Source organism: Poromitra crassiceps, assembly GCF_964638095.1.
Source record: "Poromitra crassiceps genome assembly, chromosome: 15".
Taxonomy (NCBI): Eukaryota; Metazoa; Chordata; class Actinopteri; order Beryciformes; family Melamphaidae; genus Poromitra; species Poromitra crassiceps.
The window spans coordinates 28,146,801-28,162,038 of NC_139634.1; the positions used below are offsets into that span (position 1 = coordinate 28,146,801).

A 15,238-nucleotide genomic window follows, 5' to 3' on the forward strand; every position below is an offset into this window, starting at 1 on the left:
TAAGGCATGCGTAAGTTCACAAAGAACAACGATATACAAGATATATGGACTGGCCTTTCTACCTTTCTCTAATGTAGTTTGCTGAGTAGTTTGCCACAGTTTAACCTTCTTGTAGCCTTATTTATTTCACAAAACTACATGGAAGTAGTTGTATTAACCATCCTGATTGTGCATATGTGTTGTAGTGTATAATATAGTTTACATTTATTCCAAATTGTGCATAATTTCATAAAGACCACACTGTATTATATCAATAGTGTACTTGGCGCAGAACAACCTGTCTAGTTATAATTATTTACTGACCTGCCCCTCTCCCACCCTTCCTTTTTTATTATTATTCTTTCTGATATTCCCCCATTTTCTTCCCAATTGTACTTGCCCAATTTTCCCCCTGCTGCCCCGGTCGCTGCTCCACCCTCTGCCGATCTGGGAGAGCCGTAGACTAGTACCATGCTTCCTCCGACATATGCGCAGTTGCCAGCCGCTTCTTTTCACCTGACAGTGGGGAGCTTCACCGGCAGGACATAGCACGTGGGAGGAGCTATTCCCACCAGTTCTCTTCTGCCCCAAACAGACCAGAGGAGGCGCTAGTGCAGCGACCAGGCCACATACCCCTAAACCAGCTTCCCACACGCAGACACAGGCAATCGTGCCTGAATGGATGCCCGACCAAGCCAGAGGTAACACGGGGGCGCGAACCTGCGACCCTCGTCTTGGTAGGCAGGGAATATACCGCTACACTACCTGGACGCCCACTCCCACCCTTCCTTAATTTTCACTTCCACCAGAACCTGTCCATCGCCACTGGTGCCTCAATGGGTGTGATTTGTTTACCTCTCAAAATAAACTGGCTTTATGCTGCCATTTTGAGATTACCACACTGTCTGTTGGTTCATCCCAGGCTCACTGCCACTAGCCTTCAAGACCTTTCAATGTCTCAACACCACTAAGTCTTCTGCGCTGATTCCCTGAGCATGGTCGCTCATGTGTGAACCCCCCAATATATCTAGTCTCGCTCTCTCTCAATCTCTCTCTCTCTCTCTCTCTCTCTCTCTGCCTGATTTAACGTTAGCAGTACACACATTCCACTGTTCTGGGATGATTGTTGCTGAATCTTTGCCAGAGATCTGGGCTGCTGCTCCTTCTGTGGAAGTTAAATTGAGCAGTCAAGGCTGACAATCCTTCTGTTGGATCGGGGGTTCTATATTCCCATCACCACTCTTTGTCTTTTATTAGTTCATTGTTATGCTACTTATTTATTTCCCTAGATATGTCAGTGGAAGCCCATTAGTGTGGCGTCTACCTTCTGCTCCACGCACAATGTTAAAGGCATCAGAATGGATAAGCGCACTAACTAGTCAGGGATTTGGGATAATGTTCCCTCAAGGCAATTTATGTTACGATAGATTGAATGATATGCCTTTTCAAAATGTGCTTTCAGTTAACACAATAATGAAGAATCATTTCTCCACGTAAGCAGATTTGGTGAAGGATTAGAATGTAGCACTTGTGGTTGTTGGGAATGAACTGACCTGACTAGCCACGCTCCTGTATTCATACAACTCATGTCTTCAACGCTGGTCAGCTTGTGGGAGAGTTGTTTTATTTAATTGATTGATTGATTGATTGATTGATTGATTGATTGATTGATTGATTGATTGATTGAAAATGCACCTCGTGTTTTGCACATTCAGGACAAACAGTCTATTTTAAGCTATAGTCAACTTGAATCTTACTCAGAGAGGAAAAGGGGAAAATAGAGGTGGGCATCAAAAAAAATCTCCAGCCCCACTGTGTTCAATTCTTTGCTTCTTGTCATCCACTTCTGAAAAAAGGTCAGTTCTGTAGAATAGATTTGACACCTGTCATGGAAGGTAGTCTCAGAGGAATACACATAAAGATCATGACAACTTCAAACAACCAAACAAACATAGCAAAGGAAAACCATCCATTCACCTGAGAGGGAAGCATTTCACCCTCACGGAGCATCCTATATCCTATAATAAGAATGTGAAGTGTGTGTGTGTTTGTGTGTGTATGTGTGAGTGAGTGAGCAGAACTGTGTTTGGCCACAGCTATGGTATTTTACGTGCGATCGGGCTGAATCTTTCAAAAAGTGTAAAGAGCACCCCTGAGGGTGAGCTACTGTAACCAAGCCAGATTTTTGAATTAGGTAATTAGGGCCGACTAAGTGGACAAAAATGGCTATTTTTTGGGCAAAATGACTCAGGACAGGTGCAGCACCATGGAGAGCTCCAGAGTGGAGGAGCGCACAGGTGAACAGAGTTGTAATCAGCCAGTGAAGAGGACTATGAAACCCCTCTGGGGAGAGAGAGGAAATACATAAGTAGCATAACAATTAACTAATAAAAGACAAAGAGTGGTGATGGGAATATAGAACCCCCGATACACAGTACACACCCTACCCTGTTGCCTGTGTCTCCCTGATTGCCAAACCTATTTGAGCATATACAGTACTTACTAGCTCATCCCTCTGTTTAATGGGTGGACTGGGAATTGCCTGTCTCTACCCATAATATAATGTATGTTCACCAAATGTCATAATGATGATGTCATGCTCATAGATGTCACACTCAAGAACTGTGACTGTTTCTCACTTACTTATGTGGTACTGCATATGTTGAATGTCAACCTGGTATCATTTAACCTCCAGCGTTTAACTGCGAACACAGTGGAAGGACCCACCCAGTCCTTGAGTTAAGTGCTGTAAATATGTAAATCGAGGCATGTCCGACTTCACCTTCTGGTACACAGATTGTTACTTGGACTGAAGTTCAAGTTCAAAGTAAGGCCCCGAGATGGAGATTTTCAAAGGCTTAATGCAGTCTTATCCAAAGGCAGTTGAGGAGAAGAGAGCCAACTTATTTTCTGACATGATCTCTAAGAGTCATATCTATCATAAATCTGTGGTTGTGTTCAATGTTAAAGTTATGATGACGACACCCTGCGCAGGGACGTCGGCACCCCCTCAGTCAGTACAGGCAACAACTACCAAGTATGGCCACTAACACTGCCCAGTCTCACAGTGAAGGGGACAGGAGACACAGCCTTTCACAGAGCAGAGGCAGGAACGCATTCATTTCACCTGACAGACAGATACAGATTAACATGAATAAATAGGTGCACACACACCAGGAAAGCAGAACACACATGCACTCAAAAAGTAAAGTAAGTAAGTAAGTAAAAACACTAAAAAGTAGAAGAGCACTCGGAGAGCGCAGACCTCCACCAAGACCAATAGTCCAGTCTGTGATGATGTGCACATTTCGTGAGTCAGATCGGATCTGCTCCAAAATGTAAGGGGTTCTTCCTTGGCCCATGCTACACCCTTCCACAAGGTTTCATGAAAATCGACGCAATAGTTTTTTTCCGTAATCCTGTGAACAGACAGACACAGACAAAGAGACAAACGTTATTACTAGGGGTGGGAGAAAAAATCGATTCACCTAAGTATCGCGATTTTTAATGTCACGATTTTTTGGATCGATATTTTATTCAAGAATCGATAATCGCAAAAGCAAAAAAAAAAAAAAAAAAAAAAAATTTTTTTTTTTTTTTTTTTTTTTTTGGTGCCGCAGTCAGGCCACTCACTGAACAGCAGGCCAGGTGCCGCCTACTGGTTTACTAGTGGTTGTATTACTTTATTAGTTAGTCTGAAGTAATAATTACACTTCAGGGTTAAAGTGGGTGCATCTCATTGTAAAATTGGACTTGGCCCAAATTAGGCTTCAAACGGCCCAAATTGGGCTTCAAACGACCGACATTGAGCTTCAAACGGCCCAAATTTCACGCGCGTCGGCCCATATCGGCCTGGCCTGCTTGGTATCTAATGCCCAGCCTGAATTATGATCCCAGTCCGCCCCTGTTTTTAACTATATCGCCCAGCCCTACTCATGATATACAGTCTCTAGTGTATGATTCAACTTTTCCCATGTTCTAATCTAGTGTAAAAAAGCAAACAAACTGAAAAAAGAAAAGAAAAAAAGAAACAAAAATCGCAATAAATCGTAATATCGAATCGCAATAATCGTAGAAACGCAATACTTAAGAATCGCAATATAAATCGAATCGGCACCCAAGTATCGTGATAGTATCGAATCGGGAGATAAGTGAATCGGCACAGCCCTAGTTATTACGTCCGTGGCTGAGGTAATAAAAAGCTGCTACACAGATAAAGTTGATTGTTATTGTTGTTAATATTCCATTCATTACACACTTGAGACCCTGCAATATATCTGGTGTTCCCTTTGCTTTCATGATGGTGGTTTCATGATGCTGTGTGCTCTCGCCTCACAGCAAGAAGCTCTCCTGCCTGGGACACTGTTGACACTGGGGGTATGTCTTCCCATGCCCTCGGTGCCTGGTGCCCAGGTGGCTTATCTGGTGAGAAAGGGCCTTTCTGTGTGGAGCTGGAAAATGCAATTTTCCAAGTGGCACTCATGTTTGAAGCCAGATTTAGAGCAATATATCACTTTAAATTAACAGGATTACACTGCTGTGATGTCATTATTGGTCTTAAACATCAATATGTTCTCATTTTCTTATGATTTCCTTATGATTATCATGATATTCATTTTAACCATATCACCCAGCCCTACTTTTAGTATGCCCCCTGGACAAAAATGCACCAGCCGCCCCTGGAGGTCCCTCTACAAAGTAACATTATTTAAACCGTGAGTCAATAACTAAGACCGTCTGTCATGCTAAACATAATTGGTAGAAATATGTAAGTAAGATCTATTCAGATAGAATTCATAACAACACAGTCATGGTGCCAGGATTTCACTTTTGGATGGGCCAAAGTAATTTTGGATGCACCTTTTAATTAGGCTACACAAGAATAGCCTATACCAGCGGTTTTCATAGTGTGAGGCTAGTGTGAGGCCCCCCCCCCCCCACACACACACACACACTTTGAGCCAACCTCAGGGGAGTCGCGACGTGACGCGGAAAAATTAGAGAGAAGAAAATGTGTAGCCAACTTACAGTAAGTTGGCCATGCTGCCTGCACAATAGCTGCGCAGCGTCCGCCGCGCGAATCACTCGGAGACGGAGCGCCCACAGTCTGGCTGCCTCTGTTGAGATGAGCTCAGGCTGTCAGAGGAGAAACCAAGGAGAAGGAAATCACATTTTTTTTAAATGTGTGTTTCACAAATCCGATCACTGCAGTTCTTTGTATGTGCATCAAACACATATATGCTCATGTTTTTGTATCTGTTGGGGAGCTATTTCTGACACATTTTACAAGATTTATGTGGCTGAGGAACTGTCTGTCCGCGCTGGCCGGCCTCGCTGCAGATACAGTCCGTAGGGGTGGAACATGCAGAAAACACAACATTTACACTCGATACACGATGAAATATCAATCCAAAACACTCTATTTCTGTCGGCATCGGTTGGCATGCTCCACATCTACACCACCAGTCCATCCCAGTTCGTTCTCTCCCCTCGGCCGCCGGCTGTTCGGCGGCCTCAGCCTCTCGTCTGCTTCTAAAGCCTGTAGTTCTTCCTCAGTATATTCTGCTTCAAATAGATAAGGTTCGGGGTCTTGGTTTGTCCAGTAGTAATCGTCATCATCCTCTCTCACGAAGTCCGCCATGATTAGTAGCTATCGCAGTTGTCCTTTGTTTTGATCACATTGGTTTCCATGGTGCTTTGAGGCTCTGTGTGAGATCAGTGCGCCCGGTGGCCATGTTTGGAAAGTAGTGCTGGCTGTCTATTTTCCTTCCAAAAACACCGCTATGTGCATTTTGGATTGATATTTCATCGTGTGGTGAGTCCCTGAAGCACAACATGTATTTCAGCGCCGTGAGATGTGTGTTTTAGCGGATTTTTAGCAGCGGTACCATCGGCCTCCATTCTATGGTGATAATTACTAACTTCACGACTGTAGCTCACTGTATACTGCTTGGACAATGCCGGTAAAGGCAGGGGGTAATTTGGCTATGTGGGGGGGATGTGGCAAATGAGCTAAACTTTAAAAAAAAAGTGGTGTATCCCTTTAAAAGAAGATATTTGAAAAAAGAAAGAAAAAGGAGTTTTAAATTCTTAAAGAATATAGGATAAAGATTTAACATAAACATAAACATTAACATTTTTGGAACTCGTTGTTATGCCCGAATGGAGCATTCAACTTAATAGTAATAATGGCAATAATAATTGGGGGGAAGGGGGTGGGATGTGTATTTGGGGAGGCGCAGCTGTCTCTATACATATATATATATATATATATATATATATGTTCTCTGAGGGGAGGCTCAGTCTCCCATACTTTGAAAACCCCTGGCTTATACTGTTTGCCCTCCTTTGAGGTTTCCAACTGCGACAGTTTGTAGGATATTTATTACACATTACACATAGTGACACACGCAGGTATATTGCTCAAATCGTGCAAAAATAAAACAGTAGGATATCGATCTATCACATTGGTTGACGTTCTTATCTGTCATATGGTTCAATGCGCCAAAACTGTTGAGTCTAACTGCAAAAATACATGATCAATAAACAAGACTCCACAAGTTTTCTAGACAGGGTTTGAGTTCAATTAATTCGATTAACTTAACTTTTCATACTAAAGAATATCTACTGTAGTCTGTTTATAACATGGCCATGCTGAGCAGAACAAGATCAAAGAAACCATGCGCATTTACGCACGCATAGTACTGCGCATCCCGCTCTCTATTTACCAGACTTTCACAACAAATTGCATCATAAAAGTCAATATGCCAGGACATCGCCCTTCCAGTCCTCCGTCATAGCGACGTGCCAATTATAATGCCTACTCATTTACTTCCTCTCAGTATTAAGCACCTGCTGCATGCCGTCTGGAGCGTGCCCTCCTCGGCCGCATGGAGAGCTCCGTTCTGTTCTCGCGCGTCATATTTCCTTCTGTGAGGAACCCAAATATAACACTGATTAAGATGATTGTTGCCCACTGAAGAAGAGCGAGGTGAAGTTCATGTGATGAAACATGTCTGGGGAGTTTGGAGACGGAGAGGAGAGCAGGAGGGGTGACAGGAGGGGTGACACGTGGCGTGCCTGCATGAACGCAAGCGAGAGAGAGAGAGAGAGAAAAAGAGAGAGAGAGAGAGAGAGAGAGAGAGAGAGAGAGAGAGAAAGAGAAGGCAATTTGCGATTGTGGCCATGTGAAATAGGAAGTGTGGCGTGTGACTGTTTGAAGGGGTTAAATCGCGTGACTCTCACAGTCAAAACGTGAGACTTGGCAGCTCTGCAACTCATATCTGACCCGTTTTCAATGTATTCCTCCCCACAAAAGTTATCTCTCGACTATACAATATAACCTAATTTGTATCCTGCCATTTATATGCTGGAATCATCAAGATAGAAAGGTATTGTGGCAGGGAGCAGGGGAGGGTGCCAAGAAATCATTGAAATGAGCTTTGTTTAGCAGACGGCCGTTTTGTGCTTGGATAGGGCCTTGATCATTGATCTGTGCTGTTGATTTGCAGAGACAGATCTCACAGCTGACATCCCTCCCGTGTTCCTTCAGGTAACAGACGCCCTTTCCATCCTGGTGACAGGTGCTGTGTCAGCTGGACAAGATATCCTGGGATGTTGTGGAAATATCTCAGTCCTTTGTCTCCCGTTGCCTGGCATAGTTCTTAACAGCAGTGAGTAGGAACAGAGAATATAGTGGCCAGAAACGGATGGCCAAGGACAGATCCCACTGCGGTGCAAAGAACACAAGCGCACAGGGACAAAATGTTTATGAATGTGGTGTGAACATTAGGTGGGTGTGATGCAGACGGATGCAGATGTAAGGGTTTGCGTTACAGTTGAGCGGTGCAAATGAAAGTAGTCATTACGCATGCTATTCAAAGGCAATAAACATGATAAACATGAAAAACAGACCAGTCCAAGGGCTCATTCCCCTGCTTAGCAATGGGAACGAAAAGGAAGCCAAGATTTTGAATAAACCCTTTTGCAACCAATGGCACACCCAGATCCCCACACACTGCCATGTACAGTAAGTAAGTTGTATTTTGTATAATGTCACCAGTGCTGGGCAGGACTATGTGAGACAGTTTACACTACAGTAGGTCAATGCCATAGTGGTTTTTATTCAGCATCTGTAAATCTATATTGTGTCAGCATACAGCAACTTGTATGTGGTAACTGAATGATCTACATTATATTAGATCAAGTACCTTTCATTACAGATGTAGGTAAGACAAAGAAAATACAAGCAAGGAGAGCGATGTATTGATAAGTGAATCTGTGTTCTCAGTGGACTTGGTCCAGTCTTATTATGTCAATATAAAGCATTTTGCTATGCAAATAGGCTCGCAATTTTGTCAGATAATTTTAATGACTGCCTAATCACCTTAAAGCACACGGTGTCACCACATAGCCCCGGCACACTGTAGTGAATATATATATATATATATATATATATATATATATATATATATATATATATATATATATATTGCCCACAGTGTGCCCATCCTCCTCCCCTGCTGGGCTCTGCATTGGTCCAGGTTAAAGCTTCTAGACACCCCGTGAACTCATTAACATATTTTATGAGAAATAACCTATGCTATGGATGATCCACAGCGCAGGATTCCTGTATTATGCCTTTTATTATGACATTAAGTCACTGTGAGTTAGCTGTGTAACATTGTCTAATGAAATTTCACGATCCAAAAACGTGAACTGAGTGTATTGCTACACCCCTACTCTGAGCATGTGCTTAGTTCAGTTTGACAAGAGATATGACAAGAGATAAACTGAGTATGTGCTTAGTTCAGTTTGACAAGAGATATGACAAGAGATAATGTGGATTTTCACTATACTCAATTTGTAGCTGTGACAGCAGCTAGTTTAAGTTACAGCTATAAAGACTGTGAGCCTGATACATCATCTGAGTGTAGCTGGCTTGGTATACTGTAGGTTTGCCACAACAGAGATCCTGGCTTTTAATCCCAAGTGAGTCAATTTAGCGCCGAGCTGGTTTGCAGCTCATCATGAATTGCCACAGAGGTACTTTTTGCATGTGGTAATGACAGTTTGAGTTATAACAATAAACAAATTAAGGTTTGAAATGCATGAAATTAAATTGTGATTACCCAATGTTCGCAAATGATTGATCCTCAGGTAATGAAAGTGTTTGTGTGCATTTTTGTTCGTGAGTATGCTTCTGTCTACAATTGTTTGCATTCACATTTGTCTGAATTTGAAGAGTGTGTCTGTGCGCGCGTGTGTGTGTGTGTGTGTGTGTGTGTTGTGTGTGTGCGTGCGTGCATGTCCAGCTGACGGCTGTGTATAGCTAGGATATTGTCGGTATGAGCACACAGAGGTGGGTTGTGCTAATTAGCTCTCCCAGCATGCCACTCCAACAGCACGGCAATCACGGTAGGGAATGAATATGGAACAAGTTTCCTATGCACTGAAGGGGAGACGTCGGCCTGTGCGTACACACACTTGGCAAACACACAGTACTTTTATTCAGACTTCCCTGCCTCGCTGTTTCATATTGTTTCATTTCCATGGGTGTGGCCTCAACTCAGCCGGGGTGTTGCCGCACTTTGCCGTACCGTTTCTTTTTTTTTTTTTTTGCTGGACAGCAACAGCAGGGCCCCTACAAACATGAATGTCGCTGAGTGACTGACTCATGGTATGTTTCCACAGGATCCGTCGTTTCCACGCTTCCCATTCATTGTCTATGTTATCAGCCGTGCAATGCATTCTGGGAGCGTCGCGGTGTGTTTCAAGAGACAGGGAATCACGTTGGACGCTCCACATTTGCATAAAGTCCAGGTCTAGGCTAATTTATGCAAAGCAGGAGCGTCCAACACGACTCGCCGTCTCTGGAAACTCCGGAAACTCACAAACTTTTAAACTAACCATTGTCAGTCCAAAATGAAGACAGATTCAGCAACAGCATGGCTTATTTCTCTCCTCGAATGTTTTCGGAAATACATTTTGCTGGACTATTTAATATAATTAATAGGGCTGTCAGCGTTAACGCGTTAATCGCGCGTTAACTCAAATTCCTATTAACGCCACAATTTTTTTTAACGTGCGATTAACGCATGCACGTTCTTTGAAGTTTGAGCCTTGGTCCGACCCGTAGTTTGGGAAAGCAGGAAGCACTGAGCAGTAATGTTGATAGCAAGCAGAAAGAAACCCCCGTGAGCAGAAAAGGAGGAAGAAAATGGGTATAATGTTGGCAAGTTCAGCTTAAAATTGAGAAAATGTCCCACATTTTGGGTGAGAGAGAGAAAGAGAGGGCGCATCAGCGCGATCAGACCGTTGCAAAGAGAGAGAGACAGACAGACAGACGGAGCGCGGGGGGAGAGAGGCAGAGAAAGCGAGCGAGACAGACAGACAGACAGACAGGGAGGGCGATCAGACCAGAGTCAGAGAGAGACCGAGAGAGAAAGAGAGAGGGGGAGAGAGCTGGCACACAGCTGCTCCTGTGCTCTTTTCTTCAGATGAACCAGTGGGCTAATTATGCAGCTTACTACAGTAGCCTATATGCTTCTACTTCACTATACAGTATGGTTCAGCATGCACACCGTTGAGGTTATTCTGAAGAATATTCTGGACAGTAGCCTATTTGTCATTGTTCCAATAATAATAAACATATCCGCATAAAGCAAGCAAATTCATCTACTCCCATGTTGATAAGAGTATTAAAAACTTGAAAAATATCGGTTTAAGGTAGATTTAGAACAGATAAAAAAATTGTGCGATTAATTTGCGATTAATCGTGATTAACTATGGAAATCATGCGATTCATCGCGATTAAATATTTTAATCGATTGACAGCCCTAATAATTAATATATCTTATATAATAAATATAATATAATATTTAATATCATTGAAAGTTTGCAATGTCATGTTTTTTCCAGTTTGAAATCCGGTTGTCAATGGCCCTGCGAGTGACACAGCGTTTGTCCAATCAGCTGCAGCAAGGAACCAGGAAGCACGCCTATCAAGCGCCCAGCCTTGATCCCTCACGTGAAATGATGCCCCTGTGGAAACGTACTATTAACATACCATTAGAAAAAGATCAGACCATATAACTCCAGTCCTCTGAAACCTTCACTGGCTACCTGTTGCTTTCAGAATACAATTCTAAACCCTCCTGTTGGGTTACAAAGCACTTGCTGGTCTGGCTCCACAGTACATCTCAGACATGCTGTCAGTTCATAACCCCAGCAGATCTCTCCGGTCACAGGGTGGAAATCTCCTCCGTGTGCCTAGAGCACTTTCAAAGTCTGCTGAGATGACATTCAGTATTTATGCTCCTAAAGAATGGAACAGTTTGTCTCCCCATCTTAGACTCACTCCACCACTGTGTTCTTTCAAAACCAAACTAAAGAGCTTCCTTTTCACTCCAGCATTTTCTTCAATCTATACACATGTGTGTTTGTGTGATTTTCTATTTGTACACTGTTTGCATGGATGTTTGCACTCCAAACAGTTTCAGGGGAGGCTCAGTGAATGGAAGTGAAAAAATATTACATGAGTTATTACATTAGACTATGTCTAACTGCAATATCAATCAAATAGCATAATCATGATCCCGTTGGCATCCAGGAAGTTGTCGAAACTACAACAAGTAAATGTAAGTCAGTAAACTGGGGGGGGGGGGGGCTTTGTTCACAAGCTTTGTCTGATGGGAGGCCCACAGACTCAGACTTTGAAAACTCCTGCTCTAACCCGATGGCTAGCCTGAATCAATGCCATCGCAGTGACGCAAGCTTATCAGCTGACGATTATTCACCCTGGATAACTCCTAAATAACGTGACATAGTAATGCGATGGTCACACTTGCTTTTCAAATTGAGGTGTGCCGCAAATTCATCCTACCTATCCAGAATGACTGTTTTATCCGGGGAAGAAATCCTCCATTCCATGAGAAGAGAGCCCCTTTAGGACTAAGTTCCCTTTGAGTAGGTAAATTATCTGCCCAGGATCTCAATATATTGTCATTGTTTGCATAGCTGGATAGATGATCTCCCTCAACATGCATATCATCGGTAGTAATCCTTGATCTTTACAACAGAATCACACTGGAAGCTGGCCATAATGCTGTGTGTTAATGCAGTTCTCCTTAATGATTTCACCTGCCTGCTTCCATCTTAATCAAGTTTCATGTTCAAGTTTCACTTTATTGTCATTCAAGCTATACACAAGGCACAGCAGAATGAAATTACGATCGCATCCAGCTCACAAAATGCAATTCGGAACTAGTACTAAAAACTGACAATAAAGATAATAAGTTAAGCTATATAAATGAACTCTTAACTATTATTGCACATACCGAGAGATTAAATATGACAGAATAAATAACAAAATACACAATTAATTACAGAGACATTAAAATGTACCATCAATGGTATGGAATGTGTGAGGGTTCAAAGTCTGCGCATGTAAACGGGGGTGGGGTTTAATGTGCATGTACCGTAGTCTAAAAATAATGAACAGATTGAATGAATTGAATTCAGCATAATCTGATGAACTATGTGACACAGATCATATTTGTCATTTTTGTTTTGAAGTTTTATCAGACTCACTTTGAGGTGGATCACAAAGGAATGTCCATGCCCCCTCTATCAACAGATGTTTTATCTGTTTGTCAGTGGGGGAAAAAATTATAAAAGAGAGCTGCTTAATGAACGCAATAATTTCAAAAGATATGAGAGAGGAAAACAAGATAAAACTAGCAAATTTGACAAGTAAAACAGAGTACCACGATCTGTAGCAACTCTGTTTTGTAAAACAAGTCCCACCGGATGTGAGACCAACTCTGGTCTCGCATTCAGCACTTGCTGTGGTTTATTGCAAAACTAATATATTTTCTGGCCCGATGACTGTCAAACAGTTTAAACAAGCAATCAGTGACTCCACACAGTTCACATTTCAGGTTCCCATTGCCATCGGAGAAGTGGCAACTTATGTCCCTTGTTCATGTTCCCAAACGCTGTACACGTTGAATGGTCAAACACATTAAACATAGTATTGCAATGTTTTATGTTGAATTTCACTTTTAAACAGATGTTGGAACTGATCCAGGATTTCTCCCCCCCCCCCCCCCCCTTTTTTTTTTTAGCTTCGAGACACTAAATCAATCGATCACCATATGACACTTCTTCATTTCCTGGCTGAGAAGTGTGACGACAAGCACCCAGAGGTTTTGAGGTTCCCAGATGAACTGGAGCATGTGGAGGCTGCTAGTAAAGGTAGGTGTGTCTATCTGAAAAGCATCACACGTCACACTATCCACACACGTTGAATTGAAGAAAAAGGGATACTTCAGGGGCGGCTTTAGCTCAGGAGGTAGAGCGGGTCGGCCAATGACGCAAGGGTTGGCGGTTTGATCCCCGCTCCCTCCCAGCTGCTGTCGCTGTCCTTGGGCAAGACACTTAACCCTCCTTGCTCCCGATGCGTGGCAGCCTGCCGCCATAGGTGTATGAATGGGTGAATGTAGACTATCTACTGATTGTAAAGCACTTTGAATAAAAGCGCTATATAAATGCAGGCCATTTACCATTTACCATTCATTGTTTGTCGTTTCTTGCCGTCCCTCTTTTTTTTATGACACCAAGCCCTCTGTCATTCTGTCAGGAATAGAGTTTAGTTGTTTTTTGATTACCATGCTGTCATTCTGCCGGTATATAAACTAATGCCACTCTTCCATTCTCAAGTATTTGATGGAATCCCTGGAGGCGTATTTACTTTGTTAGTCATGTAATTGGTTATTTAATCTAATTCAACTAAACAAGTGCTTGACTGAGGCTGCCAGCCATTGTATAAGTGGACTGAATAGCCATTATGTGTTTGTAGCTGGATGTCATACAAATCTATACGTGTATATACAGTACATACACGTATATACACACATGTCTATTTGCGTCATTTCATGGATAATCAATTATTCAAGAGAGTTGTCAGTTAATTGACTGAGGCCAGTAAATAGATGCCTCTTGTAAAAACTTTTGGGAATAATTTTAGTGGTAAGTAAGGATGCTAAGAATACAATTTACTGCAAGCACACCATGCTTGTATCATTCATTTTTTAGCTGACCCACAATAGCTAGGCAACTCGACATATCCAAATGTCTGTGAGTGAGTGAGTGAGTGAGTGAGTGAGTGAGTGAAATGCTGCTGTTTGAAATGCAGCCATTGGTCGGCTGAAACATGTGGCGTGGTCTGGCAGAGCGATGCCGCGCTAAGTAAATAACCTGTTGCCAGGCAGAACACAGCCTATTGGCAGGCACACACACACACATGCACATACACACACACACACACACACACACCGAACGTTGAGCAAGAGAGAGAGAAGCATGAAGATAGCGATGGCTGCTGCTCTTCCTGGCCCATGCAGTACCATGTGCACTGTAAAAACAAGACTAGGTAAAACCGAGCTGGCCTACAGTGTTGCCAACTGTTTTCCAAAGAAAGTAGTTATTGGCTGCTCAGAAAGTCGTTGTATTGTTGCATTGCAAAAACAATTATAAAGCAGTTGATATCCATTGAAAACATTGTTTTAAGCAATTGTTCAGCAGTTGCTCAATTGGGTTAGCCCCACCCCCTCCCCCCATTTACCTTTTTCATTGCATACAGTTGAGCTGGGTTGTTAACTGTGAACTGAAGTTCTGAAGTAATTTACGTTTTTGAGGCATGCTGACGACACGCCTACAGGTGTGCTGAGCTGAATTAGAAGCAGTTACCCATTTCAAAACAGAGAAATGATCTTAGCTTTAAAGATAGCATGTAATGTCTTGTCCTTTCTTCACTCTGTGCCGATAGAGAACTGCTTTGATGGCTCAGCTGATGTTTTATTCCAGTGGTGTGTTTAAGCCAGGAGAATAAGCAAAGCTGAAATCTCTGCTGTCTTAACTCGCAAAAATCATTTTTATCACACTCACTTTGAGCTGGATCACAAAGGAAGGCAGTGATAGCAGGCCACGCACTGGCCCAATCCCTGTCTCCAGAAAGCTTTTACAGCAGAGCTTCACTGAATTATTTACCACTACTGTATCTCCAGATCCTTTACAAGCTTTTAGTCTCCTGTCAGGTAAACTGGCAAATAAACATTAAATATTGTTGACTGATGTTTAAGCTATATACACACTACACCACAGAACCATATTTAATTTATTTAAATGCAGCATTGCCTCCTTTTAAAAGCAATCATTTTATATAACTTCAGTCTCTCACTTACCCACAACTCCCTCC

At 42.5% G+C, this 15,238-nt stretch overlaps 1 protein-coding gene across 1 annotated transcript in view; it reads left to right on the plus strand.

Moving 5' to 3' along the window:
- Nucleotides 1–15,238, plus strand: part of diaph2 (diaphanous-related formin 2) — a 568,359-nt gene that overhangs the window by 352,832 nt on the left and 200,289 nt on the right. The window contains exon 29 of the mRNA XM_083651834.1: nt 13,107–13,236. Coding sequence (XP_083507960.1) covers nt 13,107–13,236 — 130 coding nt within the window. The remainder of the gene's footprint in view (nt 1–13,106; nt 13,237–15,238) is intronic.